Source organism: Carassius carassius, chromosome 12 (genome assembly GCF_963082965.1).
Source record: "Carassius carassius chromosome 12, fCarCar2.1, whole genome shotgun sequence".
NCBI classification, from domain to species: Eukaryota; Metazoa; Chordata; class Actinopteri; order Cypriniformes; family Cyprinidae; genus Carassius; species Carassius carassius.
Window position 1 is genome coordinate 33,082,520 of NC_081766.1, and position 18,782 is coordinate 33,101,301.

The 18,782-nt window shown below is 39.1% G+C and overlaps 2 protein-coding genes across 3 annotated transcripts in view; both read right to left on the minus strand.

The window, feature by feature from the left end:
• Positions 1–11,504: 11,504 nt before the first annotated feature.
• LOC132155285 (HIG1 domain family member 1A, mitochondrial-like) lies at positions 11,505–13,665 on the minus strand. 2 transcript variants are annotated; one of them, XM_059564165.1, is made up of 4 exons: positions 13,547–13,665; positions 12,800–12,876; positions 12,468–12,602; positions 11,505–12,382 (listed from the first exon to the last, which is right to left on the minus strand). In XM_059564165.1, the coding sequence occupies exons 2-4, from the start codon at positions 12,873–12,875 to the stop codon at positions 12,294–12,296; spliced, it is 300 nt and encodes a 99-aa protein (XP_059420148.1). In that variant the 5' UTR covers position 12,876; positions 13,547–13,665; the 3' UTR covers positions 11,505–12,293. The 2 variants fall into 2 exon arrangements, with proteins under 2 accessions (XP_059420148.1, XP_059420147.1); XM_059564164.1 differs by having other exon boundaries at positions 12,800–12,880.
• Positions 13,666–15,753: 2,088 nt separating this feature from the next.
• LOC132155287 (desmoplakin-A-like) overlaps positions 15,754–18,782 on the minus strand; it is a 28,073-nt gene continuing 25,044 nt past the window's right edge. The window contains exon 24 of the mRNA XM_059564166.1: positions 15,754–18,664. Coding sequence (XP_059420149.1) covers positions 16,202–18,664 — 2,463 coding nt within the window. The 3' untranslated portion in view covers positions 15,754–16,201. The remainder of the gene's footprint in view (positions 18,665–18,782) is intronic.

An 18,782-nucleotide genomic window follows, 5' to 3' on the forward strand; every position in this document is an offset into this window, starting at 1 on the left:
AAATCTTTAGTTTGGGGACATGCAAAATAATTAAAAGTTCTCTCCTGAACTGCACCTTCACTTCCATTTTTCTTTTCAGTCTCTTTATTTTGCCCTGTTATCCATCTCTCTCATGACTTTAATACTCAAGATTTAACAAAACTATACTTTCTAAATTGCTTACATGTCAAAATGAGTGCATCACTTCAATATATTTATAGAAAAATCCTAATCCTAATCATGTTTTTCCCTTACAAAAATTTACCATGCTTTTATTATGTAAAAGTACATTAACCGTGTTTTATTTATTTGCAAATGGATTACCATTTGTTTTTGTTTTTAAATAAATAAATGTGTAAAATAATTTTTAATTTGTGGCATGGTTTAACAATAGTAACCTTTTGTCTCTGGATTTATAGCAAAATATTAAAACATTAATTTTGTAGTTGTAATAAAATATCATTATTTTTCAGCTAAATTACTACTGTAACATTACAATAGCTAGATAATATTGATGTCGTTTATACAGTATTTTGAGTGAGTGTGCCCTTATGAAAATGAACCATGGTTTTACTACAAATAAAACCAAAAAACCATGGTTACTATAGTTAATCCATGGTAACCACAAATTAACCATGGTTTTGCTAAATTAACCATAGTATAACCATGGTATTTGAAGTAAATCTGTGGTTATACAAATGGTAGTCAACACGCCAAAAAACCATGGATTACTACAGTTTTACTATAATAAAACCATGGTTATTTTTCGTAAGGGTGATCAATGTGCTGTTGCTCTTTGACTAAGTGAACAAATACAAAACTACAATAGCATCTTTACAGATGAAACCCTGAACAGAAGTGTCGCTTCTCTGCTCCAGCTGTGCACTTCAGTCCACTCCGGTCTCTCTCTCTCGCATTGATTACTCGGAGTCTGATCCAAACCGTTTGGCGGAGGCGCGCAGAGCGCGCGAGTCACGACTAACCAATCCATGATTTATTAGAGATTTAATTATCAAATGGCGGATTCGGAAATGATCGCTTTTGTACATTCGGCAGGCAATTATACAATAATAATATTAAAATAGCGGGACAAATCGTCTGCCAGGCCACCGGGAATTGTCCCGGTTCTCCGGATGTCCGGTCCGCGCCTGTTTTCCACAGACAGGCAGAACGTGCAGCATTCATAATGTCTTTTGCGGCTTAATATTCACAGACACTGGTCCATGTACACTGTACTGTACACTTAGTCTATGGAAAACCATCTATGGAAAGTCCCCGTGTGCGTGTGTGAAATATTTGGCCAGCATGCTTATCAATCAATCAATCAACTTTTTATTCAAGACACAGAGGTCCATAGAGACAACACAGTACAGATATATACATAAATACAAGACAATACAAAACATTTAAGTATGATGCAGGTGAGGCATCATTAAAACATATACAGGCTTCGGGTCCAATGTTTCCAAAAGCAAGATGTGTACCTTGTGTCACTCTTAGAAACATCAACTATGGACACAATGATCATATTCTTAGACCCCGTCAGTCTGCACATGAATCTATACATAAAATTTCTTAAAACAGCATTAAAAGTGGGCACATTGTTAGACACAAACATTTCACTGGTACTACTCCACCTAGGAATTTTAAGCACAATTCTCAGTGCATCATTATAAGCCACTTGAAGTTTTTTCATTTTCGACTCACTAAAATTACACCACAGGTGGGCAGTATACAGTGGAGTGCTTATGACAAGGAAAAATCAGTTTATTGGCTGATGTTGTCTACGAATGTTAATACATATCATACATATCAGATAAGTTGGATGTTTAGAAGTTATGTTATTTATTCATACATATTTATTTACATTTATATTGATATACAGTATTTACAAACCTGTTTCCAAAAAATTTGGAACACTGTACAAATAATAAAATAAAAACAGAATGCAATGATGTCAAGTTTTAAATTTCAATATTTTATTCAGAATACAACATAGATGATATATCAAATGTTTAAACTGAGAAAATGTATCATTTTAAGGGAAAAATAAGTTGATTTTAAATTTCATGGCATCTCAAAAAAGTTGGGACAAGGCCATATTTACCACTGTGTGGCATCCCCTCTTCTTTTTATAACAGTCTGCAAACGTCTGGGGACTGAGGAGACAAGTTGCTAGGCTTCTAGTTGCTCAACTGTCTTAGGTCTTCTTTGTCGCATCTTCCTCCTTATGATGCGCCAAATGTTTTCTATGGGTGAAAGATCTGGACTGGAGGCTGGCCATTTCAGTACCCGGATCCTTCTTCTACGCAGCCATGATGTTGTAATTGATGCAGTATGTGGTCTAGCATTGTCATGTTGGAAAATGCAAGGTCTTCCCTGAAAGAGACGACATCTGGATGGAGCATATGTTGTTCCAGAACTTTCAGCATTGATGGTGCCTTTCCAGATGTGTAAGCTGCCCATGCCACACACACTCATGCAACCCCATACCATCAGAGATGCAGGCTTCTGAACCGAGCGCTGATAACAACTTGGGTTGTCCTTGTCCTCTTTAGTCCGGATGACATGGCATCCTAGTTTTCCAAAAGAAATTCAAATTTTGAATCGTCTGACCACAGAACAGTTTTCCAATTTGCTACAGTCCATTTTAATTGAGCCTTGGCCCAGAGAAAACGCCTGCGCTTCTGGATCATGTTTAAATGTGGCTTCTTTTTGACCTATAGAGTTTTAGCTGGCAACGGCGAATGGCACGGTGGATTGTGTTCAACGACAATGTTTTCTGGAAGTATTCCTGAGCCCATGTTGTGATTTCCATTACAGTATCATTCCTGTATGTGATGCAGTGCTGTCTAAGGGCCGAAGATCACTGGCATCCAGTACGGTTTTCCGGCCTTGACCCTTACACACAGAGATTGTTCCAGATTATCTGAATCTTTGGATGATATTATGCACTGTAGATGATGATAACTTCAAACTCTTTGCAATTTGTCTCTGAGAAACTCCTTTCTGATATTGCTCCACTATTTTTACGCCACAGCATTGGGGGAATTGGTGATCCTCTGGCCATCTTGACTTCTGACAGACACTAAGAGGCTCTTTTTATACCCAATCATGTTGCCAATTGACCTTATAAGTTGCAAATTGGTCCTCCAGCTGTTCCTTATATGTACATTTAACTTTTCCAGCCTCTTATTGCTACCTGTACCAACTTTTTTGGAATGTGTAGCTCTCATAAAATCCAAAATGAGCAAATATTTGGCATGACATTTCAAAATGTCTCACTTTCAACATTTGATATGTTATCTATATTCTATTGTGAATAAAATATGTTTATGAGATTTGTAAATTATTCCATTCCTTTTTTTTTACTCATAATTTGTACAATAGTGTCCCAACTATTTTGGAATCGGATTTGTACTGTATATATAGGGTAAATAATCATTATATAATTATTCATTATCATTATTAATGGCATTGTTCATATTAATAAATAAGACTATTCATTTAACATTGGAGTCTGTTAATATTAATAAATAATATATTTTTATAATCTCTGTCACCCTAATTTTGGGTGAACTAACTCTTTATTAAACAACACCAAACCAGCACTAATCAGGACAAACTAACCAAGAATATTTGGCTCCTGAACTGTCTGGAGTTACATTACACTGATCATTTCACTAGTATATATTTAACCATACTCTTAAAAATAAAGGTTCTTTATTGTCATTGATGGTTCCATGTAGTACTTCTAACATCTATGGACATTTTCCAATGGACATTTGATTTTTAAATGTTCTTCACACTAAGGATGGTTATTTGTAAGAAATGTTCACTGAAAGGTTCTTTGAAGAATCCAAGAATAAAACCCTCTTTTGTCACCTTTGTTTTTATATGTCTATATATTCTGTTTATGGTATCATAATTCCAGAATCTGTTGCCGATAAGGCATGGATCAGCTCATCATCATGTTTGCCTTTATCCAGCAGAGTGCTTATATGTCTTTAGAGCTTTGACTTCTGTGCTTAACACTTGGCTTTGAAGGCCTCCAGTTTCTTCTTCATGCCTGAGTGCTCATCAAGTGACATTTTATCTGACAGTTCAGATTTTTTTCTTACCGTTCTCAGAACTATGAGATAAACTCAGAATTCTGACTTTCTCACAATTCTGTTTGACTCTCTGTCACAAAAAGTTTATGTCTCACGATTCTGACTTTTCCCCCCAGAATTGAAAGGAAAAAAGAAAGAATTATGAGAAAACTAAAAATGACAAAGAAAAAAGTCGGAATTGTGAGATAAGAAGTCACAATTATATTTTTACATATTTGTATCACATAGCACAAACAAGCTTCCATATGAAATGGTTGTTTCAAAATCATTTTAATTCTGTCCAGTGAGTTTGTGGTTAAAGGATAATGATATTTTTAGATGCTTTTGCAGAGATTTCCATATTTTATTAAACATTTTAGGATAAATATAAAACAGCATGTATTTCTTTGTTTCAGAACTGTGCAATATAAATTCATAATTTCAAGAAAAATGTCAGAATTGTCAGATAAAAGTCGCAGTTACTTTTAGTTTTTATTCTGTGGTGGGGGAAAATGCACACAGTTGTTTGCGTTTATATGCACAATAAATACACCCTGTCTCTTCGGCTCTCCGTCACCGCCTTGGGCTCCTCCTCCACCTGCTCCGCCGCTGTTGGTCGGCCCCTATGTTGTTTCTACAGTGCGAGGTCACACCTTCTGGGAGGGGGGAGTAATGTCACACCCCTGGACTCATGTTGTGTTTTTGCTGCATGTGTTCCATTCCCCATGTTCTGTGTCACCCAGTTTCTGTCCCTCCTTAATTGATTAATTCCCAGATGTGTCTACTTAGTCCCTCGTTAGCCTGTCCTTTAAAACCCATGTCCTTTCAATCTGTGTTTGCCGGGTCTACAAGACAGTACACGTGTCTTCCTCCTGTGTTCCATGTTGGATTTACCCCTGTGTTGGATTAATAAATCTAGTTCGCTAGTTGTCCTCTTCACTATCCATTTCATTTCTTTTATTTCCATCCAGTGAGATTTTATGAGATTTTGTTTCAAAGGACAACATAGGCTTATTAGTTACATTTACATTTACATTTATTCATTTAGCAGACGCTTTTATCCAAAACGACTTACAGATGAGGACAGTGGAAGCAATCAAAAACAACAAAAAGAGCAATGATATATAAGTGCTATAACAAGTCTCAGTTAGGTTAACACAGTACACGTAGCATTGGAGTTTAAATAATATAATAAATAAAAAGAAAACAGAATAAAAAAAGAATAGAGCAAGCTAGTGTTAGAGATCTTTACACATACACACACACACACACATACAATTGCATAATAAATGAAAAGAAAATAGAATACAAAAAGATTAGAAAGGTAGTTTTTTTAAAGAATAGAATTAGAATAGTGAGTGTTAAAGTTAGAGGGTCAAATAAAGATTGAAGAGATGTGTTTTAAGCCGATTTAAGTTCACTTGTTGCATTCTCTACTGTCTTCGTTTATTTTATTTTGTCTTTCAGTTTTTTCCTGTCCATCCAGGCAAGATTTTCCCTTCAAACCACAACCCTATCCAGCTGGTTAATAGTTATTGCAAAAATGGCTCAGAAAATGTAATGCGAGAACTTTACTATAATTTGTTTGCAGATGCACATGCAATGCATGCTTAAGTATGATGTAAATGTCTTATAACTTATATTCATTGATGCATATCAAGCTCACCACAGTAGAAATGACACACTGTTTTCTTGCTAAAGCCAATCTTTCCTCCTCTTTCTTCTTCTTCAGGTGTTTTATCTCAAAATCTTTCTCACTCGGCAGTTTATGGAGTCTGCCCTTCTCATCTGTCTGTTCCCTCATTGATCATGCAACTGTTTATTTTCATTCTGCATCACTCTGAATTAGAGTACAATTGCTATTTAACCACTTCAGCTATTATTTTGATTTTTTGAGAATTAGGCATATGCAATATTGGACCCACCGGTGGGTCGCCAGAGTTGATGTGGTTAAATAATACACATTGTATATGGAATAAACACATGGTAAATATAAAGCATGTGTGTTTGCGTGTATGTGTGTGTCTGTGTGTGTGTGTGTTATACATTACACACGTGAAATAAACACGAGGTAAATATAGTGTGTGTGTGTGTGTGTGTGTCAGTGTGTTATAAGTTATATAGTTATGTAATTTTGAATAACTAAAAAAAAATAGAGGGGAAAAATTCAAAGACAATTCCATGCAGAGGTAATAAAATTTTAAATGAAAATGATGAAGAGGAAGAGCTGAATGCTGTTTGCTAAATTTCCAATGAATAAGGTTTCATTTCTGGCATGATGGATGGACTATGTTGTTGTCCTGGAAGGATGTTGTTCTCATATTGAAGCTAATATTTATATTTGTGATAGCAGATCTGTGAACTCATGTTTCATGTGTCACCTTGCATTGAATAGATTCATCATTTCATCATCCTCTTCTGTGAGTTTAATAATGTCCAGACTGCTGAGAGGAGGAGCATCTTATCTCTGTCCATCTTTTTCATCTCCAGTCCTCTCTGGATGCGCTGCACTTGTTGATCTTGAAGAGATTGAAACCGAAGCCTCAGCTGCTCCTTTAATTCATCACTGTCACCATCCATCACTGACCATCCAGAGACAATATAACACATCTGACAAATAGCACGAGCGCTTGTTTATGCAATCTAATGTAGTTATAGATGAGAGCTTTCCAAACTTGCTTCAAAGAAGAGTTCTTATTAACATCCGGGTAAAGAGAGTCCACTATAGCGCTGGATGTCTGCTGCGGGATTGATTTTTAAAGCACTTTTTTGTTCTTTTATATAATTTCATTTTATTTCATTATTTTATTTCATTATTTTAGACAAATTAACATTTAACCTTTATTACAAACTATTCACAATCTAACGTTACTGTCCGGGGATTCTCGAGCGGACAGTTTAAACCTGAACAAAAACTTACCGGACGAATTAAGACAGATTCCAGTCAACTTAGTTAAGAAGTGACATTGTTATGCGTAAAGTAAATTAATAAAAATAAAGCTAAGAGAGTACAATAAGTGATTTAATAGATGTTTCCTTGGAAACGCGTTATCTCAGGAAAAAAGGTACAAAAGATGTCGCTGTGGCGATAGGTTTTCAAAAGTTATTACTATGTATCATTTAGGTACTAATATGTACACTTGAGGTACAAATGTGTACTTTAAGATTCTAAAATGCACACTTTAGGGGTAAATAAGGTACAAAGGTGTACCTTTTGAAAGGGTGCCGTCCGAGTGACAGCTTTTGTACCTTTGTGCTGAGAGTAGCATGAAGTGCCTGCAGAGACGAGTCATGTTGTAAAATAATAAGTCACTTGTTACAAACAATTCATAACAGCAGGAATGTAACAGACATTTATACATTAGTGGGAGCTTGATATATGTACTGTATATATACAGATATTAGATATATAAGTAATTGGAATTACAAGTACGTTTTTTTCATATAAATTCGTTTAGCTTATATACTGTTCTTTCATTTTTTTTAGTAGATATTAATCTTTTTTCTTTTCTTTTTTTATTTATTTTTTTATTTAGGAAAATGTACATTTGTGAATATGAAATACATAAACTGGAACAGGCGAACACAACTTCAGGGCTGGGAAAAGGCCAAAAAAGAGGTCAGGGTCAGTGGCGGGGATGCGGCCAGCCCCTCCTACGATATCGAGCCCATGCAGGTAGGGCGAACTCGGCCGGGAGGAGAAGGAGAGGCGGAGATCCCTGGGCCTTTGCCTGTACTGCGGTGGAACTGGTCATCACGCCTACATCTGTCCGGTAAAAGGCCAAGCCCGGTAGTAAGTATGAGGCTACTATCGGGTGGGATCTCCGCCGAGAAGACCTCATCATCATCTACGCTCCTCCCGGTAAGACTGAGATGGTCAGCACGATTTCACGACTGTCAAGCACTTCTGGACTCCGGAAACATTATCACATCAGGCAACCACTCAGAAATCATCTCATTCTATATACTTGACTCTCCCCTTGCACCCATAGTTCTTGGTCACCCCTGGCTCCTCCATCACAACCCCAAAGTGGACTGGCAACTTCCTTCCATCCTGGCATGGAGTAATAAATGTCATGAGTCTTGTCTAGTGTCTGCTTGTCCGTCTGTGTCTATGTCTATGTGTCTATGTCTATGTGTCTAACGTGCCCGCGGAGTACCTCCACCTGAAGGAAGTGTTCAGTAAGTCTCGTGCTGCTTCTCTCCCTCCGCATCGTCCCTATGACTGTGCCATAGATTTACTGTCAGGTAAGTCTCCACCTAAAGGCAAATTATATTCACTTTCTGTTCCAGAAAGGGAGGCTATGGAGAAATATATTTCTGATTCTCTAGCTTCGGGGTTCATCTGCCCTTCCTCTTCTCCAGCGGGGGCGGGGTTATTTTTTGTGGGGAAGAAAGACGGGTCACTGCGACCTTGTATTGATTACCGAGGACTGAACAACATCACGATAAAGAATACATACCCTTTGCCATTGATGTCTTCAGCCTTCGAGAGGTTGCAGGGAGCGTCGATCTTCACGAAATTGGACTTACGTAATGCTTATCATTTGGTCTGTATTAGGGAGGGGGATGAATGGAAGAATGCTTTTAACAACCCCAGGGGGCACTTTGAATACTTGGTCATGCCCTTTGGGCTGTCCAACTCCCCAGCGGTCTTCCAGGCATTCGTCAACGACGTGCTGCGAGATTTGATCGATCAATTCACATATGTTTACCTGGACGACATATTGACCTCTTCTCTCCAGGAACACGTGCAGCATGTTCGACGAGTGCTTCATAGGTTGCTAGAGAATGGGCTTTTTGTCAAGGCGGAGAAATGCGCTTTTCATGCACAGTCTGTTCCATTTCTTAGATATATCGTGTCGACTGAGGGAATACGCATGGATCTCGAGAAGGTTAAGGCTGTGGTAGAGTGGCCAAGTCCAGATTCCCGTAAAGCCCTACAGAGGTTTCTGGGGTACGCCAACTTCTACCGGCATTTTATTCGCAACTTCAGTCAACTAGCCGCACCTCTGACCGCCTTGACCTCCCCCAGAACTACGTTCAGGTGGTCAGACACAGCCGAGGCTGTCACGTCAGTTTGTGGTGGAGGTCAACGCGTCAGAGATGGGGGTAGGTGCGGTGTTATCCCAACGTTCTCCCTCAGACGACAAGATGCACCCATGCGCGTTTTTTTCATACCCATTATCCCCTGCCGAGCGTAATTATGATATTGGTAACCGAGAATTGTTGGCAGTCAAGATGGCACTGGAAGAATGGCGTCACTGGTTAGAAGGCTCGGGGGTTCCTTTTATAGTATGGACCGACCACAAGAATTTAGAATACATTAGAACTGCCAAAAGGTTGAACCTCAGGCAGGCTCGGTGGGAACTTTTTTTCGGACGTTTTGATTTTACTTTCTCGTACTGCCCGGGTTCCAAGAACATCAAACCCGATTCTTTGTCGCGCATTTTTGACCGTTCCGAACGCCCGTCTACTCCCGAGTGTATTTTACCTGAGACATTAGTGGTCTCCACACTCACATGGGAGGTCGAATCGAAGGTCAAGACGGCCTTAGAAGGAGTAATGCCTCCGCCTGGGTGCCCACCGAAATCGATTATTTGTGCCGGAGGGATTAAGGTACGAAGTTATTCAGTGGGGGCATTGTTCCAATGTGGCTTGTCATCCAGGAGTTAACCGTACTAAATTTTTGGTCAAGCAACGATTCTGGTGACCATTTATGGCTCGCAACATCCACAGTTTTGTTTTGGCTTGCTCGGTTTGTGCCACTGGTATGACCCCGTGATGGGTTACTTCAACCGCTGCCGGTCCCTTCGAGACCCTGGTCCCATATCGCACTAGATTTTATTACCGCCCTCCCGCTCTCTCAGGGCAACGCGGTAGTTTTGACCGTGGTGGACCGGTTCTCGAAAGCGGCCCACTTTATTCCCTTGCCCAAATTACCCTCAGCCAAGGAGACAGCATTGACCGTCGTAGATCACGTCTTTCGTTTACATGGCCTCCCGACAGACGTGGTTTCCGACAGGGGACCCCAGTTTGTGTCCAAATTTTGCCGTGAGTTTTGTAGAATACTGGGAGCGACAGTAAGTCTGTCCTCGAGGTTTCATCCCCAGAGCAATGGTCAAACCGAGAGAGCCAACCAAGATTTGGAAAGTGTGTTGCGATGTCTGGTCTCCAAGAATCCTTCCTTCTGGATGGTGGAGTACGCCCACAATACATTACCTATATCAGCTACGGGCCTATCTCCGTTCGAGTGTAGTGTAGGATACCAGCCACCCATTTTTCCTAGTCTGGAATCCGAAGTCGCGGTCCCCTCCGTTCACGCCTTTGTCCAGAGGTGTCACCGCACTTGAACTAGAGCCGGCGAGACTCTGCTCCAAGTGGGGGTGCGCACCAAGGCTAAAGCCGACCGCCACCAGTCTGGGCCTCCCGTATACGTCGTGGGTCAAAAAGTGTGGCTTTCTACCAAGAACATTCCTCTCCGTTCCGTCTCTAATAAGCTTGCTCCCAAATTTATTGGTCCGTTCACTGTCACCAAACTGTCACTTTGGTCAACCATGGTTGTTTTTAAATGTGCTATATAAATGAACTGAACTGGTTCCCAAAGAACATTTCAGTGATCAGTTCTTGAAAGAACCCAACATTGTAATGATCCAAAGGACCCTTTATCCTCTCAGGGTTTATATAGTGTCATTGTACGTTACATCTATTTCACATTGTTTTGTTCGTCCCGTGTGCTTTGGTCTTATTTTTGTTTTTGCTAAATCAGTCTCAGATCCTGGGAAAGTGTTTGTTCGTCTTTGTTCTGAATCTCAGTGATATTGATCCAAAATATCTTACACTACAGACTCCTGCAGCAGCATCTGCTGTGTGCCAGCAGGGGGTGCTACAAGGCACTGTCCTGTCTGAGGGTTAAATGTTCAACTGGTAATGATTCTCTGAGGTCATTACACATAACTGGGGACTGGCCTTTCTGCCAAGTGTCACGTGTTGTCTTGTGGAATGATTAAATGCAGTAAATACAGACTGGTTGGTCATTATCTCACAGTTACAGAGTGTGACGGGCTGTTTCAATAGTTCATATAAACTGATGAAATCTAAATGATATAATTAGGTAATGTCTGTGGAAACATTGTGTACGCAGTTCAAACTATTCAAACAAAGTTCTCTCATTCATTCTTACACTACTGAATATACAAAAAAAAATACCAGTCTTTCTGTTTCCATAAGAATGTTAATATACTATCGAATAGGAACTGAATTCATGCAATTACGTTTAAAATTTCCCCTATAATAATAGAATACAGTCACATATATCATACCCCTAAAATGTCAAAAATAGACAATAAATCAATTGCATGCATCAGATTAATAACAGTTATTATTATAACACACATATTTCATTAATACGTGAGTTGGAAACAACCAGAAGTGTTTATTTGAATTACAATAGTTTTTATTGGCAAAGATAAACAGTTGTAGAAGAGATCCTCAACTCTAAAAGTATAATTTTCGGATTTTGTTTTGAAATATGAAAAAAGGTGCAATAGTTATTTCACGCAGCAACACAATCAATCAATAAATCTACAAAAGTTCCTCTCATTCCTCATGACACTCACACACACTTGAAAATGACGGAGACAAAAAGAAAAGAGTTGCAGAGATCCTGTTTGTAACAACAGCACTACATCTGCTAAGAACTAGAACCGTTAATAGTTCAGCAGCGGCCAAGTCCTCATACTGCGTTCAGTGCACTGTGAAGTTTCAGATGATGGTTCATTAGGGCTGTTGTCCTGGAATTATTTTGTCTGTTGACTTAAATGAAACAAGAAGATCTTGATTTACAAGGAACAAAGGTCTTAAAGCCACACCTCTGTGCTGAAACACGGGCACAACATCGACAAAAGAGCTGCAGCGTTTAGCATTCATTTTACTAATCCAAATATTTTCAGTAAAAAAATAATAAAATTGATTGCTCTCGTCAGTTTGTTACTCATATGATAAATAAATAGTAGTTGGCAGTTGCAGAATAGCTACAAATCTGTCACATACTTTACAATGTTTCTTAAACATGCCAGGCAACGTAATGACAACGCAAACCTCTTTAAAAAGCAAACAGTTTAAAGAAATTATTTTTAGAAAGTTTCTATGTCAGCAATAAATACAAAGGGACACCCTAACACTTGGTATTAAGGAGATCGCAGGGATCTAGCACACTTTTCTTCACTTGTTTTCCAATGCCTTCTGCTCTAACGCTTTCTGTGCTTCAGCGGGTTTGAGAATGTACTCTCTGTACATGGAATAGACCACCCCTGCAAACAAAAAGACCAAATATCACATTAAACAACACATTTCTCTGTAACTCAGAGGACGCACGAATCTAGGAAGGTCTCTCACCTAAAGTCATGGCTCCGACCACGAAGCCCTGCGCAGCCACACGCATGTGAATCAGGTGCACGGACATCTTCGTGTCTCCTCGGCTCTTCAGTTTGTACAGTCTGTACGCCACGATGCCAAAGAACCCAGCCAACCCTGAAAAGACATCACAGTGAGACATGAAATATGATATATGACACTCTTACTGTCTGACGTCATCATAACAAGCAATAATGTTTGGCATTTTTGTACTTTAATTATACTTTAAGCCATGTGACTTAATGAGATACAAACTGAACACTTATCACACACATTTGAGCAAGTAAAGAGTTAATAATGCTCGAGTGATTTACCTGCAGGGACAAAGGGATTCTCTTTGGCTTTTCTGATGAACTTGGATTCATTGTCTTCGTATTCCATGACAGTCATCCTGGCTAAAGGCAATATAAAAATAAAAAAGATTAGATGTCATATATTAATCACCACTGTGCCATTCTCTAAAACTGTGTTTTTTTTTTGTTTTGTTTCTTTACACTAGATAAGTGTAACTGATACATTCTCTGTTACGTTTACATTATGAGTTGTTACAGGTTTATAAGCTGTCAAATAAAAAACAAAAAAACTGACAAATATCAGCAAGGTGGTCAAACTGGACAATAAATTAACAAAGCATTAGGTTTATGAATTATGAACCAAGTTGTACTGTAAAACGAAAGATATTTTTCTTTATTTTTTTAAAGGTTAGAATCATGACTTTAAGTCAATCGTGTGTTGGGAATACATAGGAATAAATCAAGGAAAAGATAAGAAATCTAGTTGAGCAAAAGAGAAACTAATGTCATGTTATATGAAGGTCAAACGATGCGCACAGGTCACTTAAACTAAAGATTTCACCGTTTTTACTTGAAGAATTGATGTACGAATGTAAAAACATATAAACTTAACATATATTTTGATAGACTTCTATCTATCAGCTTTCATTTAAAAGAAGATGTGACATTTCCTCAAGGTTTAGCAGTTCTCTGAGAGCACACAAACCAACCGTCGTTCTCGGTTATAAAAACATAACATTAAGATATTAAATTAAATTCATAACAGACCTATTTATGAAACTTTCTCCTTCACGCTGAAGTAAAGCTTCTTGTTTTCTGCCGGTCAATTCGAGAGCTGATCTGCGTGCACGTCAAGAGTGATGTAACACGACGTACGTCAAACTGACGTACATATAGCAAGCCGATGTTACAAAATAAAAGGCTTTTTTTCTTTTCTTTTTTCTTTTGATGAAGTAAGAACAACATCGTTTTCTGATTATAAATCTTCTCTTTTATCCTACAAGCAAATCTAACAATTGAGTAAATTGAAAAAAAAAATAACAACATGTAATTATTTATATGTATGTATGAAATCATACGTTTTCATCTCGAATTTTATTGTGAAGAAACAGGCGTTTCAAACGACTTCCTTTTCAGTGAAGGGGCGTGACCCTTGCGTGCCATGCCCGAGTTCAGGTCAGGAGAGTTCATTGCGTCATTATAGACAGCAGTACAGAATGTGCTTTACATTTTATTTTCACACACAGACAGGAGATTACCTTATTCATCCACGCCTCCGTGTTGTTTTATATTTTTATCAGGTTGTGCAGTATTTGGATGATTTCTACGGCATTTAAATGTACCTTTTGAGCCACTAAAGGTTAATAGGTATTTGCCTGTTGAACAAATACAAATAAGAGAGTTAATATTCTGAAGTTCTGCTACATCAGCAGATGATCAGTGTTTGTACTGCTGCAGTATTACTGTATTCAATATTAACTCCAGGAACAAAGTTTCACTGTCTTGCACTAAAAGTCACAATACAGTGTGATGTTATTGTCTGAACTTTGGAAACATTTACTTTAGCATGATTCAGAATACATGAAGTTTACTCAGGCACTTGGCACAATGTCACTGTTGAAACTCTTCCTTAAATTCGAGCATAACTGAGGTTGAATATACATCATAATGTATGTGTGTGTTTCCTGAACACAAATATGAGCAAATATTCTGTGTCATTAACAACATGAACTCAGCATCTAAACTGTAATACTGAAACAAGTCCTCAGATGGCTTTTAGATAAACGCTGAGTCACTGTGAGTAACAAAAAGCAGCACTGTGTACTATAGGCACTGCGCTATAATAGCCTACATAACGTGTAAAGTGAAAGTGAATATATATTACTGTAAATTAAATACAGGTGTAGGCCTTTCATGTTACTTATGCTAACATATCTTGTACCTATATGTTGACAACATGCCTGTAGTAAGGATAATTCAGACAAACTAAAGGTGCAAACTCATGATGAAAGGTGATTCTAAATAGTTTCATAGGCTTTATAATCCAGTGCTGTTTTTTGTCCAATAATAATTAGGTTGGCTTTCAATCCCACTTTTCTTTATTTTCTGGTTACTTGCAGGATAGCTGCAACCGATGTAATTTAATGGGTGCTCTGTATGCTTCATTGGTTTCTGTTGGTTGTATTGGTCTGAGTCTGACAGAAGTGTTTTAGGACTGACTGTGGAGGGTTTTTAGCTCCCTGTAGTTCATTTCCGCTCATGGTGTTTAAATCACCACACATTAACACATTTCGTTTTGTCTGGAAATGTCTAATCTCACCTAGCAGGATGGCAAAGATATATTAATCCTAATAGGGTGATTTTGCTGAATATTTGATGGTCTGTGGAGACAGTCTCTCTGATTTTGTGTGTACTAAGCTGGTTTAGGCCTGTCACGGACAGGTGACTCCCAATGCTTTGCATATTCTGTGTGGTGCTTAGTTTATAGCAATTAGCTTTTCCATTACGGAGTGATATTTGCCCTCTAAATTGATTTCCTGGTTTATTTTTACCTTTATGCATCAACTTTTGTCATATTTTTGCATGTCTTACAAATGTTTCCATAATGATGGATTGGAGATACTCTGCCTTTGCTTTGTAAGCTTTCTGTATGGTATTTTCCAGTGGTTTTAAGAAGTGTGGTGGACATAATTAACTTAAATGGTACGGGCCTGTCACACCTGTAAATTACGCCTATGAAAAATGTGTAAAAAGAGTAATGGGGAAATTTCTAATGTGGTGTCATAAAAAAGAATATGGACTATTATAGCAATAAGTAACAAGAGTAATGGTAGTTTATAATTTGATAGTTTTTATTGTTGAAATTGCTCCATATAAACACAGTCAGATCAAATATTGATTCATTAAAAGCAAATACATATATATATAAAAAGATCTGATTTTCAGTTAAAAATGATTATGTCGTTACTAAGTCAGTAGATGTTTCAAATAAAAAAGTAGTTGTTTCCTAATCTAGCTTTCAAAGCTATGGATAATGTTGGTGATTAATTGCTTGTACATTTCTTATTTGTAAGTTGTTTTGGACAGAGTGTCTGCTAAATGAATAAATGCAATGTAAAATGTCAATAAAACATGCAAAGGAAAATGTTATAAAACAATTTCATATACCGGATAAACCAAATAAGCACGAATGAAAACACTGTTAAATGCCATGATAAATCTAAGATTCCCCATGTGTAAATAATCAAACATCCAACACATTAATAATCTAAAAGACATCTTAATCACCCAAGAAAATTGACCAGCATTAGTAAAAGAAGTTAATCTCCATTCTGTATCCCAAACCCATACTTATATTTAAGAAAATCATTCTTAAATGCAAATTGTACATACTAAGCATAGTCATTACAATTAACTTTATTATTAATATGAGATGTAAGTACTATACACCGAGGAGGTGTAGTCAACGCTGCCTCTGCGTGATCCATTTCTTGACCCTGCTCTGGATCCTGTACGAGAGTTTGGTCCCGAGGACACATTGTAGGGGCTGCTTATGCCTTTGGAAGACATCGAAGTAGCTTGGAGCATCTTCATGCCATTGTTCTCCTCCACCATGCAGTTATCCATGGCCTCTTTGTAAGAGATTTTAAGTTTGGTTTTAGGACAGGTAAGGTTCTTGATGTAGTTCCTCGTATCCTGTAGCTTCTGTGCCCCTTTGCCATCAAGCCATCCTCTTCGGATGGCCTCCTCAATGCTCACCCGGCGGCCAGTTTCTGGCTCTACGAGTCCACCCGTCAGGTACTGGAACTCCAGAAACCTCTGCCCTGCCTCGTAAGGCAACCATTTCTCCTTTATGGCCTCGGCAGCAGAAAGTTTCCTCTTGGTCTTCACATCTTCAAAACCGGCATAAGCTTTCTGTGCTGGTTTTAGCTTGATGGACATGTCTTCATCGATAAGGCTTTGCTGTACCGCATCTTTCAGAGAGAGTCTCTGGCCAGTAGCAGGATTGACAACCCCTCCTGTGCAAACCTGAGCTTCCAAGAGCCGCTGAGCAGTGATGTTGTCCACTATTCCACGTCGCTGTGCTTCAGGGATGGTTATCTTCTCAAGGGTCTCAGTATCAAAAATGGCTCCCACTGGGCTCTGGTCATCGAAAATATCAGATGCAGGTGAGAGTGTTATAGATACGCTAGAAAAACGTTTGCGCACAGTTGGAGATAGTGGAGCCATCTGTGTTGGGCTACTGCAAGAAGCAACATCCTCAGGACTGCTGGTGCAGATGGAAAGCTCAGAACCACTGCTTTTACTTGTGATCAGACCTGCAAACTCATGGATTGTCATAGTCCCGGCACGGTACTTTTCCAGGGTTTTCCTATCAATAACACCCCTATCTAGGGACTCTTGAATGTCATACTGGGTTCCAGTTTTGCGATCGACAAGAAGTAAACGCTTGTTGCCATCAGATGTTTCGATAGTGATCTCCTCCCACTCACACTCTTGTTCCGAAAGCTCCAGGAATGTGTCATAATCAATTAACTCTCGATGGTACGCTTCTCGTACGGTCATCTCTTTGCCGGTGTCAGGGTCTACAATCACCACTCTCCTCTTGCGCAGTGTGTTCTTTTGAGACGTCGTTTGCTTTGGCTTCTTCTTGTCCGTCAAAGGCAAAAGGATAAGCCCAGTCTTGGGATCTTTGATGCACCTCTTTTTCAGCTGCAGATATGTGAGGTTTTCATGGGTGTTAGGATCAAAGAAACCTTTGGTGTCATCACCCTCGTAAGCCAAAATCTCGTTCATTTCACGGTCAAAGTAACCTTTCCTGTAAGCCACTTCCACATCAATTCGATGACTTCCTTTAGGATCAATGATGCCACCACTGGCGATCTGAGATTCCAGCAGTCTAATCCCATGACCTTTCTCTATGATCTCTTTCTCAATAGCTTGAAAGAGTGAGATGATCTTTCCTGTTGCAGGATCTTTGTATCCTGTCACAGCCTTCTCAGCAGACATTAATTTGTCTTTAAACTCCTTTCCCACAAGGGCTCTCCTCCATGCCTCGTCCACTGTCATGCAGACATTGTTGACTGGATCGATTATGAAACCGGAGGCAGCCTGGGCTTCCAGGAGCTCCAGGGTGGTTCCCCGCCGAAGTAGACCTTCTTTCATGGCCTGGTAAAAGGGCAGGACCCTACCATTGGCCTCATCGTAGATACCAGCGATGCAATCGGAGCCGCCTAGGTACGATCTGAGTCTGTCCTCAATTTCTTTGCCTGTTAGTTGTCCTCGGTTTACTTTATCCAAATCTGCCTGATCAAGCAAGTTGGAGTCTACAAGTTCTGTGAGTGAGACCTCACCACGGAGACCTTTCACTGTAACATTCTTGCAGCCACCATCAGACACAGTGGTCTGTGCACACCGACAAGTTAAAACTGGACGTTGTTGCAACATCTTCAATTCCCTTTCCAAAGACTCCTTCTTCATAGTGAGCTCTGAGATCTCATTGTCTGAACTGTGAAGACGACTCTTGTAGCGTTCTTCCAGACTTCTCAGTTCAGAAGTCAATCTTTGGATCTCACTCTGCAAAGAGGCCCTGTCTCTCTGTACTTTGTCTCTATCTGCCTCACTCTGTCTGATCTGCCCCTCCTTTAACTCATATTGGCTCTTCCAGTACTTGAAATCCTTGGTAATTTTATCAATTTCGTCCTGGAGACGTTGCTTCAGTTTGATCTCAGATTCCAAGGAAAGCTTGATGCGCCGGAACTCATCTTCGGAGCGATGCTGCTTGTCTTTGTCTTGTTGCAACAACTTCAGTTTGACTAGAAGACTGTCTCTCTCTTGGACAATATCTTTGTAGTTGGCATCAGATCGCTGGATCATCATGGATGTCTGTTAACATAAAAGATAAATGGTGATTTAGTGATGAACTATTTCAGTTTATAATTAATTTAGATGATTTAACAAATTAGAGAATTATAGCACCAACACCATATTGATTTGAACGTGG

What these genes read in the sequence shown, in the direction of transcription:
- LOC132155285 (XM_059564165.1), bottom strand. Translation starts at nt 12,875, where the DNA reads ATGACTGTCATGGAATACGAAGACAATGAATCCAAGTTCATCAGAAAA. An exon ending in GAATCCCTTTGTCCCTGCAG is followed by an intron (nt 12,603 to 12,799) that starts GTAAATCACTCG and finishes ATGTCTTTTCAG; the next exon opens with GGTTGGCTGGGTTCTTTGGC. An exon ending in GGTCGGAGCCATGACTTTAG is followed by an intron (nt 12,383 to 12,467) that starts GTGAGAGACCTT and finishes TTTTGTTTGCAG; the next exon opens with GGGTGGTCTATTCCATGTAC.